Raw genomic sequence first — 21,854 nt, 5'->3', positions numbered from 1 at the left:
AAGGCAATCGTTGATGTACTGCTGCCAAAGGTAGTGACCCTGGGAAACGTGGAGGCGATCATAGATGGCTTCGCAGCGATGGGATTCCCAAACTGCGGTGGGGCCATAGATGGAACTCACATCCCTATCCTGGCACCGGACCACCAGGCCACCCAGTACATTAACCGAAAGGGATACTTTTCCATGGTGCTGCAAGCACTGGTGGACCACAGGGGACGTTTTACCAACATCTACGTGGGATGGCCGGGCAAGGTTCATGACGCTCGTGTTTTCAGGAACTCTGGTCTGTTTAGACGGCTGCAACAAGGTATTTACTTCCCGGACCACAAAATAACTGTTGGGGATGTGGAGATGCCTATAGTCATCCTCGGGGACCCAGCCTACCCGCTAATGCCCTGGCTCATGAAGCCCTATACTGGCGCCCTGGACACTGAAAAAGAACTCTTCAACTACCGGCTGAGCAAGTGCAGAATGGTGGTGGAGTGTGCTTTTGGCCGTCTCAAGGGGAGATGGAGAAGCTTACTGACTCGCTGTGATCTCAGCGAAACCAATATCCCCATTGTTATAGCAGCTTGCTGTGTGCTCCACAATCTCTGTGAGAGCAAGGGGGAGACCTTTATGGCGGGGTGGGAGGTTGAGGAAAATAGCCTGGCTGGTGATTACTCACAGCCAGACAGCCGGGCGATTAGAAGAGACCAGCGGGAAGCGCTGTGCATCCGGGAGGCTTTGAAAGCAAAGTTCCTGAGTGAGCAGGGTAACCTGTGATTTTATAGTTTGTGTACTGAGAAGCTAAACCTGCCCCCGTTTCTTTACCCAGGTAATGTTGACTATCCTATCCAGTTACATACCCCCTTCACCCCCCCTCCAACACACGTGTCGAAATAAAAATAGTTCTACTTTGTTAAAGCACACCGTTTTCTTTAATACTGTTTTAGCGGGAATTTTTTAAAACTGGGACGCAGACTGTGGTGCGGGGCGGGTCTAGTGTTGTGATGCGAATGCAGCTTCTAAACTCAAGGATTGACAGGCTCCGCTGCGGTGGGATGCTTGTTTCAACGGAGCCTGTCACCCCTCCTGATCGGGACTGTGTGTATGGGAGGTCTATTTGACTTTGTGGCAGGGGGAGGACGGTTACAGATCCCATGCTGTGTGGCTCTGTGATCCTGTCTAAGGACCGGCGCTTAAGATCTGTAACTGCCCTCCCCCGCCACAAAGTCACAGAGCAACCCACCCCCCCCAACATTACATCAAAACAACCTCCCAGACTAACCGGGGCAACTAGTCACTGCATCACTGCACTGTGTATATGCCCTGCTGCTGTGCCTGCCCCCGACTATGTACCCTGCCAAAGGAGACTGTCCTGTCCAATTTCCAACCCCCTTTCCCCTCCTCCTCCAAAAGAACATGATTGAAACAGTAGTTAACAGAAACGAATTTTTTATTATCAACTACACATGGCATTGGGAGGTGAAACTTGGACGTGGGCTTGTGTCAGGCGGGAAGGAAAGAACTTTTCAAATTTTGGGAAATGAGAGCCTTCTGCTACTAGAGCTCTCTGCAGGGGTGGAGTGAGAGTTAGCAGGGACTCTGCCGCCTCTCCTTCTTTGCACTTTGGGTGAGGTGGGTATGGGACTTGGTGGCGGGGGAGGGCGGTTAGAGATGGACTGCAGCGGGGCTCTGTCCTCCTGCCTCCGTTCCTGCAGAACATCCACAAGGCGCCGGAGCGTGTCCGTTTGCTCCCTCAGTAGTCCAAGCAGCGTTTGAGTCGCCTGCTGGTCTTCCTGCCGCCACCTCTCCTCCCGATCCATGTTGGCTTGGTGCATTCGGGTCAAGTTCTCCCGCCACTGGGTCTGCTGTGCTGCCTGGGCTTGGGAAGAGGCCATAAGCTCAGAGAACATGTCCTCCCGTGTCCTCTTCTTCCTACGCCTAATCCGCGCTAGCCTCTGGGAGTGTGATTCCAGGCTAGGTTGTGAGACAGTCGCAGACGGGGCTGTGGAAATGGGAAAAAGGGAGTGAATTCCTCTGAAAGATAAATGTAGTTGTGAACAAAGAACATAGTCTTTCTCTGTGAACAAGACCATGCACAGCACCTTTCACATGCGCACTCAGCACAAGGTCGAATTCTCGGCCTTCGCATTCTGTGCCTGGGGTCTTGAACAGCACATTTGAGAAGCGAGGCAGCACAACGGAATTTCTGTTGCAGGCAGACATGGTAAGCCGTACACTTGTGGCAGTTTAAAACTTTTATATTACCACTGGCCTCATTTCACATTTAAATCAATGTCAGTCCCTGCTGCCAGCAATCCGGCAAGCGGGAACTCTGCCCCTGTCCCACCCCCTCGCGGCTGTCCCCGGGAATGATCCCTTTCGGCTGCCCCTCTCCCGCCTCCACCGCGTGGCTGCAAACCAGCGGTGACAGTTCTGTAAAGGAACGGGAAAGCAGTCCCAACACTAACATTCCCCTACCTAATTAAAAGCAGGTCACCATGGCCGACATCACCCTGATGAGGATCTCCGAGAGCGACAAAGAGAGAATGCTCCGGGAAAGCCTCCAAAGACCAGGGCCGTATGCCGCCCTGCTGTGCAGAGCAATGATCCCCGAGTACCTGATAATCTCGTGGCGCGGCAACGTGTCGTACTTCGGAGGACCCAATAAGGCCGCTCTCCCCAAGAACCTCATGCAACGGCTTTCAAGTTACCTCCAGGAGAGCTTCATCGAGATGTCCCAGGAGGATTACTGCTCTATCCCCGCACATATAGACCGCATTTTACTGTAGCTGCAGTAGCAGGGAATACACAGTAGAGCGGCTTGTGCAGGACAATCACTGAAAACCGGACATTGCTAGATTTCTTTTCAAAACTTGCACTGCCCCTTACTAAACCGTTAAGCGCCTAGGGCACACTAATCATGAACAACCCATTCTTTTAATTGTTAATATTCCTGTTTTGTTAAAAATAAATGTTTAGATGTTTACAACACTTACTGGCTGATCCTTCACCAGATTCTGTGTCCGGGGTAATGGCTGGGGACGCTTCGTAGGGGATCTCTGTAAGGGTGATGAAGAGATCCTGGCTGTCGGGGAAATCAGCGTTGTGAGATCTGCCAACTGCCTCGCCCTCCTCATCTCCTTCCTCATCTTCCCCGTCCCCTAACATGTCTGAGGAACCGGCCGTGGACAGTATCCCATCCTCAGAGTCCACGGTCACTGGTGGGGTAGTGGTGGCGGCAGCACCGAGGATGGAATGCAGTGCCTCGTAGAAACGGGATGTCTGGGGATGGGATCCGGAGCATCCGTTTGCCTCTTTGGTCTTCTGGTAGCCTTGTCTCAGCTCCTTGATTTTCACGCGGCACTGCGTTGCATCCCGGCTGTATCCTCTCTCTGCCATGTCTTTAGAGATCTTCTCGTAGATCTTTGCATTCCTTCTTTTGGATCGCAGCTCGGAAAGCACGGACTCATCGCCCCACACAGCGATGAGATCCAAGACTTCACGATCAGTCCATGCTGGGGCTCTCTTTCTATTCCCAGACTGCATGGCCATCACTGCTGGAGAGCTCTGCATCGTTGCCAGTGCTGCTGTGCTCGCCACGATGTCCAGACAGGAAATGAGATTCAAACTGGCCAGACAGGAAAAGGAATTCAAATTCAAATTTTCCCGGGGCTTTTCCTGTGTGGCTGGTCAGAGCATCCGAGCTCGCACTGCTGTCCAGAGCGTCAACAGAGTGGTGCACTGTGGGATAGCTCCCGGAGCTATTAGCGTCGATTTCCATCCACACCTAGCCTAATTCGACATGGCCATGTCGAATTTAGCGCTACTCCCCTCGTCGGGGAGGAGTACAGAAGTCGAATTAAAGAGACCTCTATGTCGAACTAAATAGCATCGCAGTGTGGACGGGTGCAGGGTTAATTCGATTTAACGGCGCTAACTTCGACATAAACGCCTAGTGTAGACCAGGCCTGAGCAAAATATCTTTAGCTCTATAGCTGGTATCCATACTACTCCTGTGTATGTTTACATGGTGTATAAATTGTAGCATGAGAGAAATGCACCAGAGGATAACTGTACATAGTATAGATATTGCAAGCTTACAAAAACTAGACTTTAGGCAGGGAAACCCTTTTCTTTCACTTAATATTGCCTGTCTCCCTGGTCCCTCAGTACCTGCAAAAGGACTTCTCTAAGAATTGAGAACTGTCTAGAGGCAAGGTTGGGTGTACCCAAGTTTAATATAGCTGTCCTAATACATCTGGGTTGAAACCTGAAACATAGCATTACTTGCCACAAGGTTTTTGTCAAACTACTTCTGTGCCATATTGTGGTACTTCTGTGAGCCAGATAAGCATCTAGGTAGAATGAGATATATATTTAAATCCAGGTGTTGATGGTTGGTTTGATGCACTTGTCACTACAATCATTGGTGGACATTATTCAATATTGCCTTTCCTCAACTGCAAAGACTCCTTTGTATAAATTCCTTATACTGACCTTCTATTGTTCGATACTCCTCAAAAAGGCTTAGTTAGTACTTTCACTTATTGCAACATCTAAGGTGTAAAATAGAATTAGATTAAATTTAGAAAGAACAAGGCAAACTGAAGCTGTGAACTCCTAATTTAAGAGTAAATAAATTTGAAGATAAGATAGTGGCGCATCAAAAAGGAGAATTATTGGGCTTTGAAATTGTTTGCAGTTTGAACCAACAACACTTATTACTGTTTTTTTTTTTTTTTTTTCTTGGCAACGTATAGCAATAAGTTGTTATGGCAACTTTGCTTTCTCATTTCATTCACTTTAAGATTGAAGGCACATGCATTTCTGGCTTGTACTATGAATGATTTGCTCAAGAGGGATCTGTATAGTGATAAGATTAGTGTCTTAACCTGTCTCCTAGGCAAATGACAGAGTTGTAATTGGTGTGAAAGGAAGTCCTGTTAACACATAACATTGGAAGAGAACAAATCTTATTCTTGGAAGATAAATTGGGGATGGAACCTTCAAGTGTGAACTTGGTTTCATACTACTTTGCATATTTAGCATGTATCCCTGTGCTATCTTTATACTGATATTTGACACAACTCTTCCACATTTTCCTACCTTCAAAAAGATATCTGGCATACCATGTAAATGGGCCAGTTTGAGGTAGGAAACTGGATGCAGCCTTGAGTTGAAAAGTCAGAAGCACAGATCACTAGTCAGAGTGCAGCCCTTCTAGCTTAAGTATTACTAGAATGGATTAGTGGCTTAAAGTACATCTTGTCTTTAATAAAGTGAACACTTTTTTTAAAGGGTTTTGTAATTTTATTTGCATAGTGATGGCGTTTGGGACCCTGAGAAATGGCATGCATCTCTGTACCCAAGTTCAGGGCGAACCTCACCAGTGGAAGGGTTCAAAAAAGACTTGGATTCAGACCGGACTTCTCTCATGCGCAGGATAGTTGGTGAGTGCACCATTTTTACAATATGAGGTGCTCAATAAGAACCTAGGGTAGTGGCAAAATTATTCCCTGATGGTTTACAGTGGTGGTATAAAACTGAGTGAGGGAAGTGTTAAATATAATCTGAAGGAAAGAGGTCTACTACTATAACTTTAGCAAAATCTCCGTTGCTTTAGCAACAGTGGGAGTGCTAGTGCAGACTGGCCACTAGTCGTCTTACCACTGTGTAATCACCTTCAAAGGTGGTTCAGACTACCTTCCTTCCTCCCCCCCCCCCCCCCCCCAAAAAAAAAAAAAAAAAACACCAGTTGCTAGTCTATCCTAGTACTCTTACTAGTGGAAATACACTATTGGATTTTCCCTGTAACTGTTTGAAGTTAAGGCCTCAAACTTGTTTGTTCTCCATGAGACACTTGGCTAGGGCATTAAAGGCAATAATTCCTCAATGTCTCTCTGTAAATAAATAAAACCCCTCCATGTTCTAGTTTTGTTTGATCTTTTTGGATATCATTCCATCAATATGATAAATTTATAATGCTTCACTTCTCATCACACTTTTTGTGGCAGTACTTTGAGGTTAGGAGATTCAAACAAGGAATGACTTGGAAATGATTATGGCTTTATAGACATTTGAGAGATAAACTATTTTAACTTTGTATTTCTCTAGGTATAGGGAAACATCTGTTTTCAAGTACTTGTAGCTAAAATTTGAGTATATTCCAGTGTGTTACAAATGGGCTCTGTAATTCCACTGGCTACTTGTCAAACTTTCAAGTTAATCTGTTCTCAAAGTAACACAGCTTCTCTAGAACACTACTCTTCCAATCCGCAGATCCTAGGGAGCGGGTGAAAGAAGATGATTTGGATGTAGTCCTAAGTCCCCAAAGGCGGAGCTTTGGAGGAGGCTGCCATGTGACTGCAGCTGTCAGCTCACGTCGAGCAGGGAGCCCTTTGGAAAAGGAGAATGATGGTGTTCGTGTTATTGGTGGACGTAGGATTGGAAGTGGGAGAATCATCTCTGCCCGCAACTTTGATAAAGACCACCGGGGTGGTGAAAAGGACATGCGTGATTCTAGAGATGCGAGGGACAGAGATCGTGAGAGGGACTACAAAGACAAGCGTTTCAGGGTTTGTTCTCATGACTGTGTTTTCATAATAAATTTGACAGGGTCTCTGCCTATTCAATTCCTGGTCTTTCAAATGATATCAACTGTGGTGGTTTCTGGTGTTGGATTATCTATCTACTAGATGAGTTTGAGATTTTAAACTTCCTTGTTAGATGTCAGATGGTGGTAACATCATGGCAATAACCTGTGAGTGAAACAGATGACTAATGAATTTTTGGTGGTTTTGGTACCCCAGAAGTTTGATAGTTCTTGCTCCATCAGAGTAGAACCCTGCCTAGTATATAATGTTATGTGACTTGAACATAATCTTTAGTCTTCTGTGGAAGGTGACGTGCTCTTGTGCCACAGTTCTTAAAGAAATCCATTTCATAACTTAACTGGAAACTGTCACTTACCCACCATTTGGAAGTGACTTGTGCCCTGAAAACTGAGCATGTATATATCTTCCAAAACTTGGTTTTAATCCTTAGAGCAACTGTGGATATTAATATAGGTGTCCAGTCCTGTAAAGATCTTTACCTCCATGGTATCTTATGACCATGACTTCCATAGGCTAACTATTCATTGTGTGAAAAAGCATGTTTTTAGCTGTTAAATTTGCTGCTTTTCAGCTTCACTAAATGTCCTTGTGTGTGTTAGACTGTATTCTCTTAAGTAGGATAAAAGATTACAATGCCATATAGTTAAGTATCACAGGACTCTAGATTAGGTCTAGTGTTAACATTAAACACATTCTCTCAAGTCATTGATTCTGCAATACTAAATTGGGTAGCATTGCAAATACAGCTGACAAAAGTAATGCAAAGGCCCAGAGTCATGGAAAAACAGGCAGAAAAAATTCTCATTGGAGGTGGGGAATACAAACTAACATATCTGGGGAACAAGTTTGCATTGTAATATGGCAACAAACAGGGTGAATTAAAAAACCAAACTAAATCATTAGGTGTCCCTTTTTTTTTTTTTTTTTTTTTTTTTTTTTTTTTTTTAAATCTAGTTAATTGAAAATGTAATATATAGGCAATTTAACTTAAGGTTTAAATTTATCAATCATTTAAGTTAAACAAAAAAATAAGCATGGTTGCTGCCAAGCTTTAAAGACAGTTAAAATGCTGGACTGGTGAAACTTGCTGGGTAAGCATTTGGAACCAGAGTTTGTTGAAGTGCCAAACCAGCTTTTGACAGCAGGAGCTTATGAAGATTTAGAGAACACTTTGAGTTCATTCAGGTAGTTCAGTTGAATGACTAGTTGATTCCAAGTTGAGTTGAAAAAGCAGGAAAGCTTGTTTTTCTTCCAATCTATGAATAAAAACTGGGTGTCAGAGGATGAGATTTACTAGTTAGAAAATGTTGAAGGAGATTAAACCGATGGTGATGGGGAGGGAAATTTGCTAACTAAAGATCATATTTCCATTGTTTAATAAATCTGTTTTAAATGCGAAACACATTTTGATAAAGCTCAAGTGTGCTGATACATTAGAAGTTTATTTAATAAATTCAATTAAGCATAAAACCAACATTTTAATTTCCATCCAAATACAGCTTAATATAAATAACCAGTAAAATTCTTTATCTAATACATTAGAAATGGGAACATTTGTTTAATAAATGTAAGTTATATAATTGTTTAGATGTATATAGATACCAAACTTAGTACACAAGCTATATTTAGTTGCAAATCAGCATTTTTTAATGGTTACCAACCAATGACACTCAATCTTTCTTTCATAAAGAAACTAATAATGTTTTCTGTTTGCACTTTAAAATTGATTTTAAATCCAGGCTTCCTGCTTGCTGATTTAAATGGTTGACTTAAATCACTTTGATTCAAATCTACAAAAAAGCCATCCAATTTTAAGGAGTACAAAAGTATGTTAGTGCAGAGTGAATAGTTTGTCTGGCCCTAGTAGTGTGACTATAGCTCATCGAAGTACCTCCTGACCAGAAGTATATTGACAAAAGAACAACAAATGATTAGGGGATGGAGAATAAGAACTAAATGTATAACTTGTCAAAACATACTAGGGGAACATTACTGTATATTCTTTGAACATCTGTATAAATACCATGGGGGTATGGGTGGGAGAGGAGAACTACTTAGAACTCTAACAACCTAAATAAGCGTACGTGATGAGACTTAAAAGTTCTATTAGTTTGTCAACTGTATACAATTGATCTTGCTTTTAAGTAGCAGAAGCTCCCTGATCTATTTAAAATTAGAATGCTAAAAAGCATACTGAGCCCATTGGCAGGGAGATGCATTAAAAGACATAATAGAATGAACCTATCTACAATTTCTCTGGTCTGAAAACATTTAAAATAGAACTATTGCTTGTGAACTAATAAGAAGAAAACTGAAACTCTTGAGAAACATTCACACTAACTTTTTTCTAATTTCCTTCTCCATGCTATAACTACCAAATTCAGAGGGAATTTGGGGATAGTAAACGTGTCTTCGGGGAACGTAGAAGAAATGATTCCTACACTGAGGAAGAGCCAGAGTGGTTCTCTGCTGGACCCACAAGTCAGTCTGAAACCATTGAGCTCACTGGCTTTGATGATAAAATATTAGAGGAAGATCATAAAGGACGAAAACGAACAAGACGACGCACAACCTCTCTGAAGGAAGGTATGTAACAGCCAAATTGGAATGGCAAGAGGGGTTCTCTTGGACTTAAAGTTGGAAGGCAAACTTTGTGTGGTAATACTAATATGAAAGGCTACAATTTTGTCACTGACTATTTGTAGTAAGTCATGGACAGGTCTCAAAGTCGGATTCCATGACATGATTGTAGCCATGCTAATGGGTATATAGATGGGGAAAACTAGATCAAATGTAGCAATCTTGGATTTTTAACTTAACAGCATTGAGGGCTGCAATTGTATCATGCTTTCCCAAAAACATCACTCCTCCATTGAGTAATGATAAACTATATTGGGTTGGAAAATGTGCATCCTATGACTTGGCTTCTGATCATTCTGGAGCACGGAACTTAAGGCAAGTTTTAACAATCTTTTTGCTGTGAAAATAACAGTATCCTCTGGCAAATCTGGAAGTGTCATAATGTAGTGGTCATGAGGTAAACCATGTACAACCTCTCAAGGGGGAGAAGATTGTAAGATTCTTACAGTAATATCTTTGCCTGATGATTCTTTAGGATAGCATGCAAGCTACCACCTGGACTACATCTGTCTTTGCCATCTAGTCATTAGATAACTGCTTTAGTTGAAGAAGCAACCTTGGAAGCTTCACATGAATCTGAGAAGGCTGCAATGGTTGTGGGATTGGAACAGCAGTATTCATTATCCTTTCCTAGCAGGAGCACTGGGCATGCTGCTTTAATAAAGTGTACTTCATAGCAAAATGCCAGGCCCGCCGCGGTGGCCTTGTAGAGACCTGAGGACTTCCTAAACATGCCTGAAGTGAATAATAAACTCCCTATGACTTTGTGTTAACTTCTCTAGCAAATCACATAGCCATAATTCACTACTAGAACTAAACTGTAGACATGACTGAAGGGTGGGGAGGAAATCATGTCTTCTAACGTTTGATAGAGTAGGATTATTGCTGCTTTGTAAGGGACACAGTCAACTTTAATGATCCAGAAGAGATTTTCTAATTACTATATAAACTATACAATACTCATGCATTTGACAGCACTGCAGTTGCTTTACTGCTTCTTCAGAGCACTCCTGTAAAGAAGATAAGTCTCAGATGTACAATAGACTATAAACCAATAACTTTTTTGTTTGGTGGACTGTCTGAGATCACAAATAAAAACACAATATTTGAGAGGTTCTTGGTTGCTACAACAATGATGGGACCATAAGTACCTAAATAGAATATTTATAATCATGGCAGATGCCAGTCCAGATGAGGCTTGCCCTTACAGGAATGGTCCTCCCCAGAGGGAGGAAAGTAGCAGGAGCCTATCTTCCCCCACAAACACCCCACCTCAGACAAGAGTGGCAGTTGCCAGCATAGTGCAGTGGGCGAAGAGGCCAGACAACTTGTGGACGCTTTCATTAACAAACATCTGGCTGGTTTTTGGCTTTTGTCTATTTTTGTGGAGTGGGCAGGGTGAAGCAGTAGATACTGGAGCAGCAATGATGCAGCAGGCTTGTGGGGACACCTGAGAAGACTGTTTGTGGTAATTCAGTAAAGCTGTTTAAAAATAGGATTTGTACCTCATCTGTATACTGATTGAAGTAGATGAAACAGACTCTAAGATCTTAATGCCAGGGATTCTTGTAGCTACAGAGCTTACTTAGCACAATGAGTCCCAATTCCTATTTGTGCTCTTTGTGTGCTGCTTGCAACATAAATTGGGTTAAATTCATGCAGTTAGCCAGATCAAAGTCTGGAACAAAAGCCATGTCTGAACCCCAATCCTATGGATTAACCAGTAGATAATTCTCCTCTGGAAGTGACTGGTCTCCTAATCAGGAGCAATGAACTACATTTCTTTTATTCTCAAAGGACTAGAATGCAATGGTGGAGTGGCAGAAGAGGATGAAGTGCGGTCTGTCCTTGCCCATGAAACTGCAGCAGATCAAGAAGTTCCCAGGGAATCTGTTCTACAAGAACCAGCTCCAGGAGAGTTTGACTTCAATGAATTCTTTAACCTGGATAAGAGTGTTCCTGGTTTGGCTTCGGTGAGTGACGTTTTAGGTCAGGTATGTACGTGTAGCAGAAGCATCATCTTTAGCTACTACTGTCTTAGTTCAAAAAAAAAAATTACTTTTTTGTTATGGAAAAGTTTCTTGGACTCTTTTTAATGTGAATACTCAAGATTTGGGGGAAACTTTCTCATCCTGATTTGACAAATGAAGTACATATTATAGCCCAGTTAGTAAAAGATGTTGCTTCTAAAATCAGTTTTCCTTCTTGGATTACTATTTCAATCTCTGGGTTTAAAAGAAGCACTTAATGTGGCACAACTTAATTCCTTACTTTTTCTCACTCTTTTGGTAAAGGTTGCATGAGTTAATATTATGGATCTCTTTTCTAGGAATTCCAGAACACAGTATTTGCAGGGAATGGTCATGGTGGAGCTAAAGAGTTCCAATCAACTTTTTTTTGGTTGGGTTTCCTTCAGACACTGTACTTAGGTTCAAAGTATAATTTCACTGTCTTGTTTTTCTAGTCTATTGGAATATATCTTAGTCATGGATTCTCAAACACTTCAGAATAAGAGGCAGACAACCTCTGAAAACTTGTACAGTAGAAGAAGAGCCTGTTCTTCAAAGACTGATTTTTAACATGATTGATTCAAGTTGAATCCAGTTAATGGATCATTTAGCTATATAGCAGATGCTGTAGTAGTATTATGGATAAACTGACATGGGAGTATGTCTCCTACTTAATTGACAGGGTTTATGGGCCAACATAACTTCACCTTGAAGGAATGTCCAGAGGCACTGTTCCATATAAAATGCAACTAACCAAGCCCCTATGGGAGGTAGAAGGATGGATACCAAAAGTAATAAGTGTCAGATTATAGGTTGAAGGAGTAGGAAGCTGTGCCAATAACATTAGCCTGCCCTGTGGTTCTAGAAAATCTTCACTTAACTAGAACTAGATTCCTTTCAATAAGAAAATCTGGAGTAGTTACTGTGTCTTGATAATAGACTGACAACACAAGTACAGATGTTTGCTTAAATGTGCTATTCACATAGATGCTATGTTGCTGAGGTCCATAAACTATAGTTGGTCACTAAGTAAGTTAATTTTGGAAGACAAAACTTGTGGTACAAATGGAAATCAACTGTTAACACTTTCAATACTGAATCACTTAGAACATAAGAATGGCCATACTGGGTCAGATCAAAGGTCCATCTAGCCCAGTATCCAGTCTTCTGACAGTGGCCAATGCAAGAACAGAACAGGTAATCATCAAGTGATCCATTCCCTTTTGCTCATTCCCAGTTTCTGGCAGACAGGCTAGGGACACCATCCCTGCCCATCCTGGCTAATAGCCATTGGTGGATCTATCCTCCATGAACTTCTCTAGTTTTTTTTAATCCTGTTAGTCTTGGCCTTCACCATCCTCTGGCAAAGGGTTCCACAGGTTGACTGCATTGTCTGAATACTTCCTTTTGTTTGTTTGTTTAAACCTGCTGCCTATGAATTTCATTTGGTGGCCCCCTAGTCCTTGTGTACTGATACATGTTATTTTGGCTCTTGACAGAGGCACCAGTGACAAGTGGTCTTGGCCTACAAATCATGGACCAATCTCTTGTCCATAAACTAGGAAAATCCTCTTCCATAACTTTCTAAAAGGTCATAAACTGCAACTGGCCCATTTCGTTATGAGTTGCCTTTCCCTCATGTCACTGTAAACCAACTAGCTCTTGTGACTTAAGAACAAAATAAGTAATAGGCTGAAATGCTACTTCATAAGAGGCTAGCAATAGTAGAAATTGCACATCCATATTTATCTCTGCCTCTCCCAGCATTGAGCCAACTAAACTGCTAGGGATGAAGAACAATCTCTTTTTTTTTTTTTTTTTTTTTTTTTATCCCAATTCACTGGTCCGAATTAGATCAGGTAATGTTGCAGAAGAATTTGAAAGGGATAGTGAGATGGTGGTTTTCACGGGGCGGGCGGGGGGTGTTGAAATTTTGTTTCCTTGGAAGTGGAAGTATTGAAACAAATTATCCTAAATAATAAGGAAGGGAGTGATTAGGCTGCAAAATGCAAGCACTGGGGCTTGAAAATTGAGTCCTGGCTTAATGTTTTGTGTGATATATAATTCAAGATACCTGCAGAATATACTTACCTACTTTATAATAAAGGTAACTTTCTAGTATAATTTAGGGGAAGGCCTTCAAATAAACGTTCTTAAATGGTGCATCAAACTTAACAGAGGGCAGGAATCTTAAGTCTCTAGAGGTGGTGACAAACCAGATTGTCTGTCTGGTCTGTGAGCTTTCAGGATGATGCCTGTTTTTGTTCAAAAGCAGAAACTTCAGTGACTACATAGTAGGAAAACTAGTATTCCAGTTTTCCAACTGCCTAAAAATTTAGTCTCATGCGCAATGTTGTGCTCTAAAAGCTATTCCAACTATTGGCAACTGTCCTGTCCATAGGCATTCTTGTGAAGATTACTTTCCCAGTTGTACCATATGTATATGAAATGGATAAAGATATAGAACTGTTCAGGTTCTTCCCGCTCAATTTTTATCAACTTTACATGTATGAACAAATGGCATCAAGATGCCAACCACAAGTAAATGGTTTCATGCTTGGCTCCTCTGACAAAGAATTGAGTTTCTTCTCCTCTTGGACTGAATGAAACACCGAGGAAACTAAATAAACAAAGCTTTGTCTACACAGTGAATGAGGTCCCACACTGGGACAGTTAAGGTTGCGTGGGATAAACTTGACTCTGGCAGAGATTTCTTGGAAAATTAATGTATACGTCACAAAACATGCATTAGTGAAAACCAGCTTGCATAGCTTACATCATTTAAAATGGTTGCTTGCCACATATCACTACTTCTGAACTACTTGTAGCAACCAGTGTAGAACTGACAAGGTGGCTTACGCTGACAATAGTGTTAGAATTGTATTTAGCTGTTCAGGTTCTAAAAAGCTTCAGTTGTTAAACTGACAGTCACTAATCTCCAAGAATGAACTCTCTCTCTACTGTTCTCTATTCATTAGAGTAAGATAGTTCCTGTTTGCTACTTCTGCAAACAATATTTGAAAGAATTGAAGGTGATTGGATAACCAACATGGTATAGCACAGGTGGTAGTATAGGCTTCCATAGAGGGTCCTGTCAATATGCCTTTCCCTCTCCCAAAGAACCACTTCTAAGTGTTAGAGTATCTTTCTTCACTTGGGCTTACCTCCTCTGTTTCTGCAGAAGATAAAAATACTGTATGTGGGCCCCTCTTCACATGAACTCCTATAACCTGAGTGCTCATCATAGGTCATTGAACCATGGAGTCAAGTGTTAACTACTCTCACGTGGGCTAATTTTTGGACCAGTGACTGAAGATTCTGGCAATTGAATATTCATCTGTCAGCTGTTCTGATACAGTGGAATTTGCAATAATAGCTTAATCAGACAGTTGCAGAATATAAAATATGGAACAGACTTCATTTTGTACAGATATCAATCATGCATTTTCTTATACCAACACACTGGTTACACAGAAATATGGTGCAACTTCAGGGAGGGGGAAACAAATAGTAGCTTAAAACCTACTCCAAATCCAATATTCTGGGAGTGTAACTTCAGGTCAGCAGCAGCAAAGGAATTTTACATGTTATACAGTAAGTGTCTCTTTTGTATATCAAACCCTCCCATTCTTTCTCCTGTAAGACTGTTGTCTAAAACTTTTTTTTTCCCCCATAATATAGATGATAGAGGATGTGCTGGGGGAAGGTTCGATGTCTTCTAGCAGGTTCAGTAGGTGGTTCTCTAATCCTAGTCGTTCTGGAAGTCACTCTAGCAGCCTGAGATCCACACCACATGAAGAACTGGAGAGGCTAGCAGGTAAAATTGTCTAACTTTTGTAGTGTCCTTTAATCTCTGTACTCATGTCTTCACATTTTTTCCTGTCCATTCTTTCAGTGAGAACATGGTAGATAAGGATATAAGGTAATTAACTTTTCCACAGTTTAATCAGTCAAAAAATGTCCTTTTGGAAGTAGCTGGAGTATACAGCTTCTTAGTCTTGTCTGCAAAAGGTCTCATCACTTCTCTATTTTCCAGCTGATCTCAGGCAGGGGGTGTGAGTCATAGTTTTCAGTGAAGTATTAATCTTAGTAGCCAGTATGTAGTCATCTTGAGACATTTAGTTGGTAAACTGATGTGGCAGTGCTCCTGGTTTTGCTGTTTCAGGTCTAGAGCAAGCCATTCTCTCCCCTGGCCAGAACCCTGGAAACTACTTTGCTCCCATTCCACTGGAAGACCATTCTGAAAACAAAGTGGACATCCTTGAGATGCTACAGAAAGCCAAAGTGGACTTAAAACCTCTCCTCTCAAGTCTTTCAGCCAACAAGGAAAAGCTTAGAGAGAGCAGTAAGTGCCTCTTCAGATATTGTGGAGTTCCTGTGGTGGCATTCTGGAAAACCTTTTGCCTTGATCTGGCAAGCCTTGATAACTGAGGTTCAGAAGTAGGAAGTACTACAAGTTTACTTACACTTCAGAAAACCCTCTGGCCCACAAATCTGTTACGTTGATACCATCACTGACTCTTTCCATCCTAATCATAGGATGACATCAGCAGGATTTTCATCATGAACATGCTCATTAGCCTGTGCTACTTTAATACATCAAAATTGTGCAAATCTTGGTGTGTAAATGGGTTTCCAGCTTTACTGTTCCTGGCATCTAAACTGGTCTTCACATTAGAGACCATGGTAAAATGTCAGCAGTCCTACATTTACTTGACACTTAAATTTCTATTATGCAGCTCTTCCTAAAACCTGCACCGTGAGTTATTTTTGCCAACTACCTGTATGCTGATCACAAAGTGATCCTGGAAGTCTCCGTATCTAAAATGGGACCAATGAAAGGTTTGCATGCTTTAAGGTGTATGAGGGCCCAGAGCAGCTTTTTCAGATATTTCTGGTAAAATTTCCCATAAACCATTTCAGGAAACTGTACCCAACACTTCTGGCACAATAGTCTAAAAGTTCACTTAACTCTTCAAAGAATTGTGGCTCATAAACATGTTTTCAGTAGCAGCTTTACTAGTGAAAAATAACTCCAGTAGTGTAGGAATGCAACACAGGATTGGAACGGACTTATTAATTTCTGTATCAGATGTTAAACCAATATCTAATTAAGAAGGGAATTGATTCCTTCCATAGTGCTTCTATTCTACTGAAGTCAGATGTAACCTTTTCAGTGTTAAAACTGGCACTGAATCTATTTACTAGAATTAACTAGGCACAGGTTTAAGTGCATGCACACATTGCCAATTTGCATGCTCATTGGGCCTGTTGTATGTGCATATGCAAACTGAACATAAGTGCACATACTGTTGTGAAACTTGAGGTTTAATTTCCAAATCTTTCAGTCTTATTGGCAAGCAGCATGTATTGCCATGTAAACTTTAAATAGCTGTGCTGAGCAAAGCTTGAAAGGCTGCCTGATTTGAGTGATGGAAATATGGAGGAACAGGAATTCATCCAACAAAAGTATTGCAAACACTTCTGACCAGCATCCCAGTTTGGGGAGCAGGAAGTGCCTGGTGAACATTGGAGGAAAGCTCTCCCCAATTTGGCTTACAAATATTGAACTAAGTCTGAATGTTGAATTCTGCTCAGATGTCTACCTTTACCACAACAGCCTTCTAATTGTTACGTATTCATCACAGAACAAGGATAAAGACATACAAATTACGGAGCAGACTTCTGTTCACTCATGTCAAAGTACCTGACATGGGGGTCCCCAATGATAAAATACTAATCAAGCACTTGAGAAATTTTGGTGTTTTCTCTCTATTGGTTAGTCTGTCCTCCAGCATTCAGCTCTTTTCCTCATGCCCTGTAGTGCATGTTAGAATAGTGTGGTGTGCTGTGCTGTCCCTCTCCTGCCTCATGGCCATATTTCCAGTAAGTCTACTTGTTTCCAGATCAGCATCTCTTACAGAAACCCATTGGACATTCCTATCTTTTCCTTCCTTCTTCAAGGTACCCATATGTTGCCATCTGTTCAAATCAGTGCATAACCAAAGGATGTCAGGAACTGGTATACGGAGGAAATAAGCAGTACTTACTGATGCTTGTTCCTTATTTTGTTGGTGTTTCTAGAAATCTTTCCCATGATCCATAATGGCTTTAGTTTTCTTTGGGAAACTTAAGCCCAGTTGAAAATGTATGCAGCTCAAATTCTAATCATGTGATTGTCTAAAGTATGTAGATTTCCAGGTACGTATTTTCTCTTCAAACAATAGCCATCACTTATATGGCTGTAAAAGTCTGGTTTCCTGAAGTATAAGACAAATTATAATCTATACATACTTGTAACACAATAGCAAATGACTTTATTTAAATCTACAAGAATCTATATTTTAAAAAAATCTCACTAATACATTTGCTGACTGTACTTCCTGCTAAGAATCCACTGTCAAAACTGCAGCATGAAATGTCTTCCCTTCCTAAACTTCCAAGTCCCAAGAGAAAGAGCTAAAAACTTCAGCTAAAATTAAAGATGCTTGTAAAGACTTTTGTGCTCATAATTGTTCACGGCTCAGGTTATTTTTAATTTGAATGAGAATATTATAATGTAGCTCAAACAGTTTGAAACAAAAGTGACAGCCAGAACTAGCTTCACATATTCATGGCACATGACCAGATCCCCCACCCCTTCTATGCACTGGTGCATATGCTTGTAATGTGAGCACCTAGTTTAACTGTCTTCCCCTTCCACTTCTCAGCACATTCAGGAGTTGTACTTTCAGTGGAAGAAGTAGAAGCTGGGCTAAAAGGCCTGAAAATGGACCAGGAGGGGAAAATTGCTACTCCATTCATGGCACAGCAGATGGAGGAAGCACTGAATGTGGCTGGCTCCAGACAGCTCAAGAAAGACGGAGATATGTCTGCATTTAATAAACTAGTCAGCAGCATGAAGGCAAGTGGGACTCTACCATCACAGCCCAAGGTCAATGTAAGTAACAAATTCCTGACGTTACTAAAATATAAATGGATTCGTGACAAGATACAGGAAATGAACTGGAAGCACCTCAGCATGACTCTCCTGATTTTCATATTCACCATTGGTTGGATACGATGGGGTGATGGTAAATATACTAGTTTTGAGAATTAAATTGGTAATAAGTGAGATTATTTTTTGGGAGATGTTGGCAACTGGACCACTTCCATTTAGGGGATCACTGACCAGAAGAGGTATGTGCATATTTTCCAGTTTAGTCAATAGCCAAACACCTCCTAAGAGCGTCTGGTAGTTAAAATTTAATAGTCGTGAAGTCTAGCACCTGATTAGACACAAGTGGACCTCTATTGAAGATTTACAAAGACTGCTCAGTCTGACCACAAGCTAACAGGCAAAGTTCTAGATCTTGCTTGATAAAAGATCACATCTCATGCTACAAAAGAATTGGCCATTTTGGTTAGGGGAGAAGGTTTATCTCTGCACTTAGTCTTAACCCTTCAAGTTATAACTTTTTGGGCAACTTACATCTTTCTGTTGATGATTTAGTTCTGTTGCACATCGCACAAAGCACATGTGTTAATGACTTCATAGAGAACTCTAGCTAATACTGCTTTGTTTCCTCTCTTTGTATTAGTGGAAGTGTTTGGGGCAGTTTCCCCAGTAGAAAAACTGAGATCAATTTGGCTTCCTGCAATACTTCAGATGACAGCAGTAATAGTCAGGTGCTCTGAAACCTCTTGGCTTCAATGAGTATTTGTACAATTGTGATAATACAGATACAGTATACAAGACTCAGACTTGTGCTATTTTAAAATTTAACACACATCTTTTACTTTAATGGAGTAAATCATGACCATCTCCAACATGAGGTAGACTGAGAATTGTACTAGAAACTTAATCTTTCAGAAAACAAATGTGATCTCTGTATCCAGTAGGAAGTATTGATGCATTATTATGACTTCCAGCCTTGCAAACAACCTGGAATTTGAAAGTCAACTTCATTTATTTTTCTTAGCCTGTGAAGTCTTACTAGTGATTAACTTATGCCCTTCACTATTCTTGTCCAACTTCTAACTTTCAATGCAGAAGCATATATGAAGGCAAAATTAAGAAAGTGGGGTTTCAGAAGTGTAACTTGAGGTATGAATTTGGCCTGTAGAATTATTGCTGTGAGCCTAGTTTTATAGTCAGGTTTATTTTGCTAAAATGGCAAAACGTGTGGTGAAAACTGAGCATAGTTAATCCTGAAGGCACCGAGACACACAACTCACGGTTACTGTCTTTAGACACTTCTCAAAAGAACCACATTATTGTGCTTTAACAAAATTCAGCTGTCTCATCTAGTCCAGTGCAGTCTTTCTCTCCAATCTGCAAACATGCATAAACTGGTGTACCTGGAAGGTTTGGGGTTTGTGACTTGTAGGTCTCTAAAGACTCTTAGAACAAGAAACTTTCCATGCAAGTGCAATAGAGGTTTTCCTACACTATAAATGCTCTCATTCAGTAATGGTCTCTCTGCTGGAATTGGAAGTTTCTCTGAGCTAATGGATTGCACAAATTAAGAACTTGAGTGTGTGCATGATAGTTGTAGGAAAAAGGAGGGCTTTTCCATGTCCCAGTATTAAACCCTTTGATTTCCCAAATGTTGACAATTATCAAGGAATATAGTCTTATAGGTTACAAAGTTTGTAACTATACATCTTAAATGAAAATTGCTTATCTGTTAAACTAATGTTGTACCAAAATTAAACTGTCAACATAATTGTCACTCCCACATACTGGAAAGAGGGATGAGAGGGCAAGGTTATTTTGTTGTTTTGTATTTTTGTTTTGCTGGACTACTCATTCAAGCTTCAACATTGTATTTGATCAGAAGCAAACTGGGTAAGTAGGAAGATTTATAGCAAGCAATGTCAGGCATCTTAATTTATTTAATCACTTGGTTAATTTTTACATCCCTATAGATTATCATGCAAGCATCAAAATCAATTTTGTGCATCAGAAATGGACTCAATGTTCTAGATCAGATCTTGCCTCTTTTCATATGGTGGACTGACTCCCTTGTCACCCACAATTTCCTATCCTCCTTATGGCAACTATAGCATTAACTTACAAAGTTCAATAAAGTATTTCACAAATTTAGCTATAGTATCTTAATCAATGTAGCAGATAGCGGCTAGTAAAGCCTGCACTGTGAGAGCACTCAATGACACTGTTTAGAAAATCTGTTGGACCTCAATCAGACTTACAATCAGCAATTTTTAACTTGGACCCATCTGAGCTGGTTAGCTAGCAGTGCTTATCAGAAGACTTACATTATGAAATTATAATTATCAGTGGGATAAGGTGGTTTGACTCTTAATGAAGTATGTACTAGGATCTTTATCACTACAGCTTGTGGTGGATGTCTCCTAGGTTATGGAATGGTGGGGTTCTGAGCCTCTATTGTAATAATCAAATCTTTACAAACTACCTGCAGATGTGAGCAACTACTTTTGTTTTGTTTTTAATTCTTAGCAAAGCCTTGAAAGCCACTTGCTGTCTCCTCCTGAGATCCCAGGCCAACCTCTCCCAAAGAACATTTTGCAGGTATTTCTTTTTGAGACTGTCACCTTGAAATGCTCCTTTACTCTTTGCTGTATGAGAAGCAGAAGATCGTTCCAAAATGGGATTTTTACACCTGTTTTGTGGATTGCAATGGGGATATTCAATAGTCAGATTAATTCCCACCAGACAGAAGTGTGGGGGGGAAATGTGTAGGAGAGATGACGTGCTAAATCACTGACCAGATTGAGAACTAGCCATTCAAAAATAGCTGCAGACAATTGTCCAGAGTATTGGAACAAAACTTCACCCTTTCCATGCAACTTTTCCAAGAACTCAGATCACTTTAATTTTACTGTTTTTAATAGAACAAACATATGAGGAAAGAGAGGCTAGATGGGCCATCAAACTCAAGTGTGTACCATGAGTCTCTGTCAAGCTATTTAGTATGTGTATAGTTGTCAATGTGGCACAAGTACTACTGTCTGCAGATTGTATGAAGACTATAGTCAATATTTATGACCGCTATTCATTACTTTTCCTCCAAGGAGCTTCTTGGTCCACCCATTGCCAGACCTGCTTCATCCAATGTTCTTAGTGGCTTGATAGGTGGCTTGGAACCTGCAGCATCTTTGCTGAGCCAAAGAGCACCTTCCCCTCCAATTTCACAGGTGTTTCCAACTCGGGCTGCTTCTGCAGACTACCTCCGTCATAGGATCCCCTCACCAATTGGTAAGCAAGACTGCTTCTAGCACGCAGAACTTCTTATAGGGAAGAGGAGACAGATTTCTTTTGACACTTCAATTTTTAAAGCTGAATTCAGAGAATCACTTTGGACAGCATCTAACACTTAATGGGTGACCACCTTAAGGGCCATCTGTCTCCTCTGCCTCTTTAAAGAATTCCATCTGCTGCTGATGCAAAATTCTGAAAAATCAAACTGACTGGGTTGGACCTTGATAGTACTGCAAATTAAAGACTAATTTTGCTTTCTGCTGGAGACCACAGTGCTATGAACAAGAAAATACTTTTTCAGGCACTGGCTGGCACTCTGTAGTGCAAAAAGCATAGTTTGCTTCCCGGGGCAGCTGAGGCAAATGCCTTGATGCTTTG

General features: G+C 41.0%; 2 protein-coding genes across 8 annotated transcripts in view; one reads left to right on the top strand and one right to left on the bottom strand.

Annotated features, from left to right (window-relative positions):
• EIF4ENIF1 (eukaryotic translation initiation factor 4E nuclear import factor 1) overlaps positions 1 to 21,854 on the top strand; it is a 42,090-nt gene that overhangs the window by 10,596 nt on the left and 9,640 nt on the right. For 2 of the 7 annotated variants that reach the window (XM_005288640.4, XM_065567883.1), the window contains exons 4-12: positions 5,311 to 5,438; positions 6,268 to 6,563; positions 8,987 to 9,188; positions 11,040 to 11,215; positions 14,933 to 15,068; positions 15,417 to 15,596; positions 17,962 to 18,191; positions 20,715 to 20,786; positions 21,290 to 21,473. In XM_005288640.4, the coding sequence (XP_005288697.2) occupies positions 5,311 to 5,438; positions 6,268 to 6,563; positions 8,987 to 9,188; positions 11,040 to 11,215; positions 14,933 to 15,068; positions 15,417 to 15,596; positions 17,962 to 18,191; positions 20,715 to 20,786; positions 21,290 to 21,473 (1,604 nt within the window). Of the gene's footprint in view, positions 1 to 5,310; positions 5,439 to 6,267; positions 6,564 to 8,986; positions 9,189 to 11,039; positions 11,237 to 14,932; positions 15,069 to 15,416; positions 15,597 to 17,961; positions 18,192 to 20,714; positions 20,787 to 21,289; positions 21,474 to 21,854 lie in introns of all 7 variants that reach the window. The other 5 variants (XM_065567881.1, XM_005288639.4, XM_065567884.1 and 2 more) reach the window with 4 other exon arrangements.
• On the bottom strand, positions 1,421 to 3,693 carry LOC135975743 (uncharacterized). The gene is made up of 2 exons (XM_065567890.1): positions 2,985 to 3,693; positions 1,421 to 1,990 (listed from the first exon to the last, which is right to left on the bottom strand). Exons 1-2 carry the CDS (start codon positions 3,559 to 3,561, stop codon positions 1,515 to 1,517), a joined length of 1,053 nt encoding a protein of 350 aa, XP_065423962.1. The 5' UTR covers positions 3,562 to 3,693; the 3' UTR covers positions 1,421 to 1,514.

Source organism: Chrysemys picta, chromosome 15 (genome assembly GCF_011386835.1).
Source record: "Chrysemys picta bellii isolate R12L10 chromosome 15, ASM1138683v2, whole genome shotgun sequence".
NCBI lineage: Eukaryota > Metazoa > Chordata > Testudines > Emydidae > Chrysemys > Chrysemys picta.
Note: the sequence above shows the minus strand (reverse complement) of the source record. Positions and strands in the feature narration are given on the sequence as shown.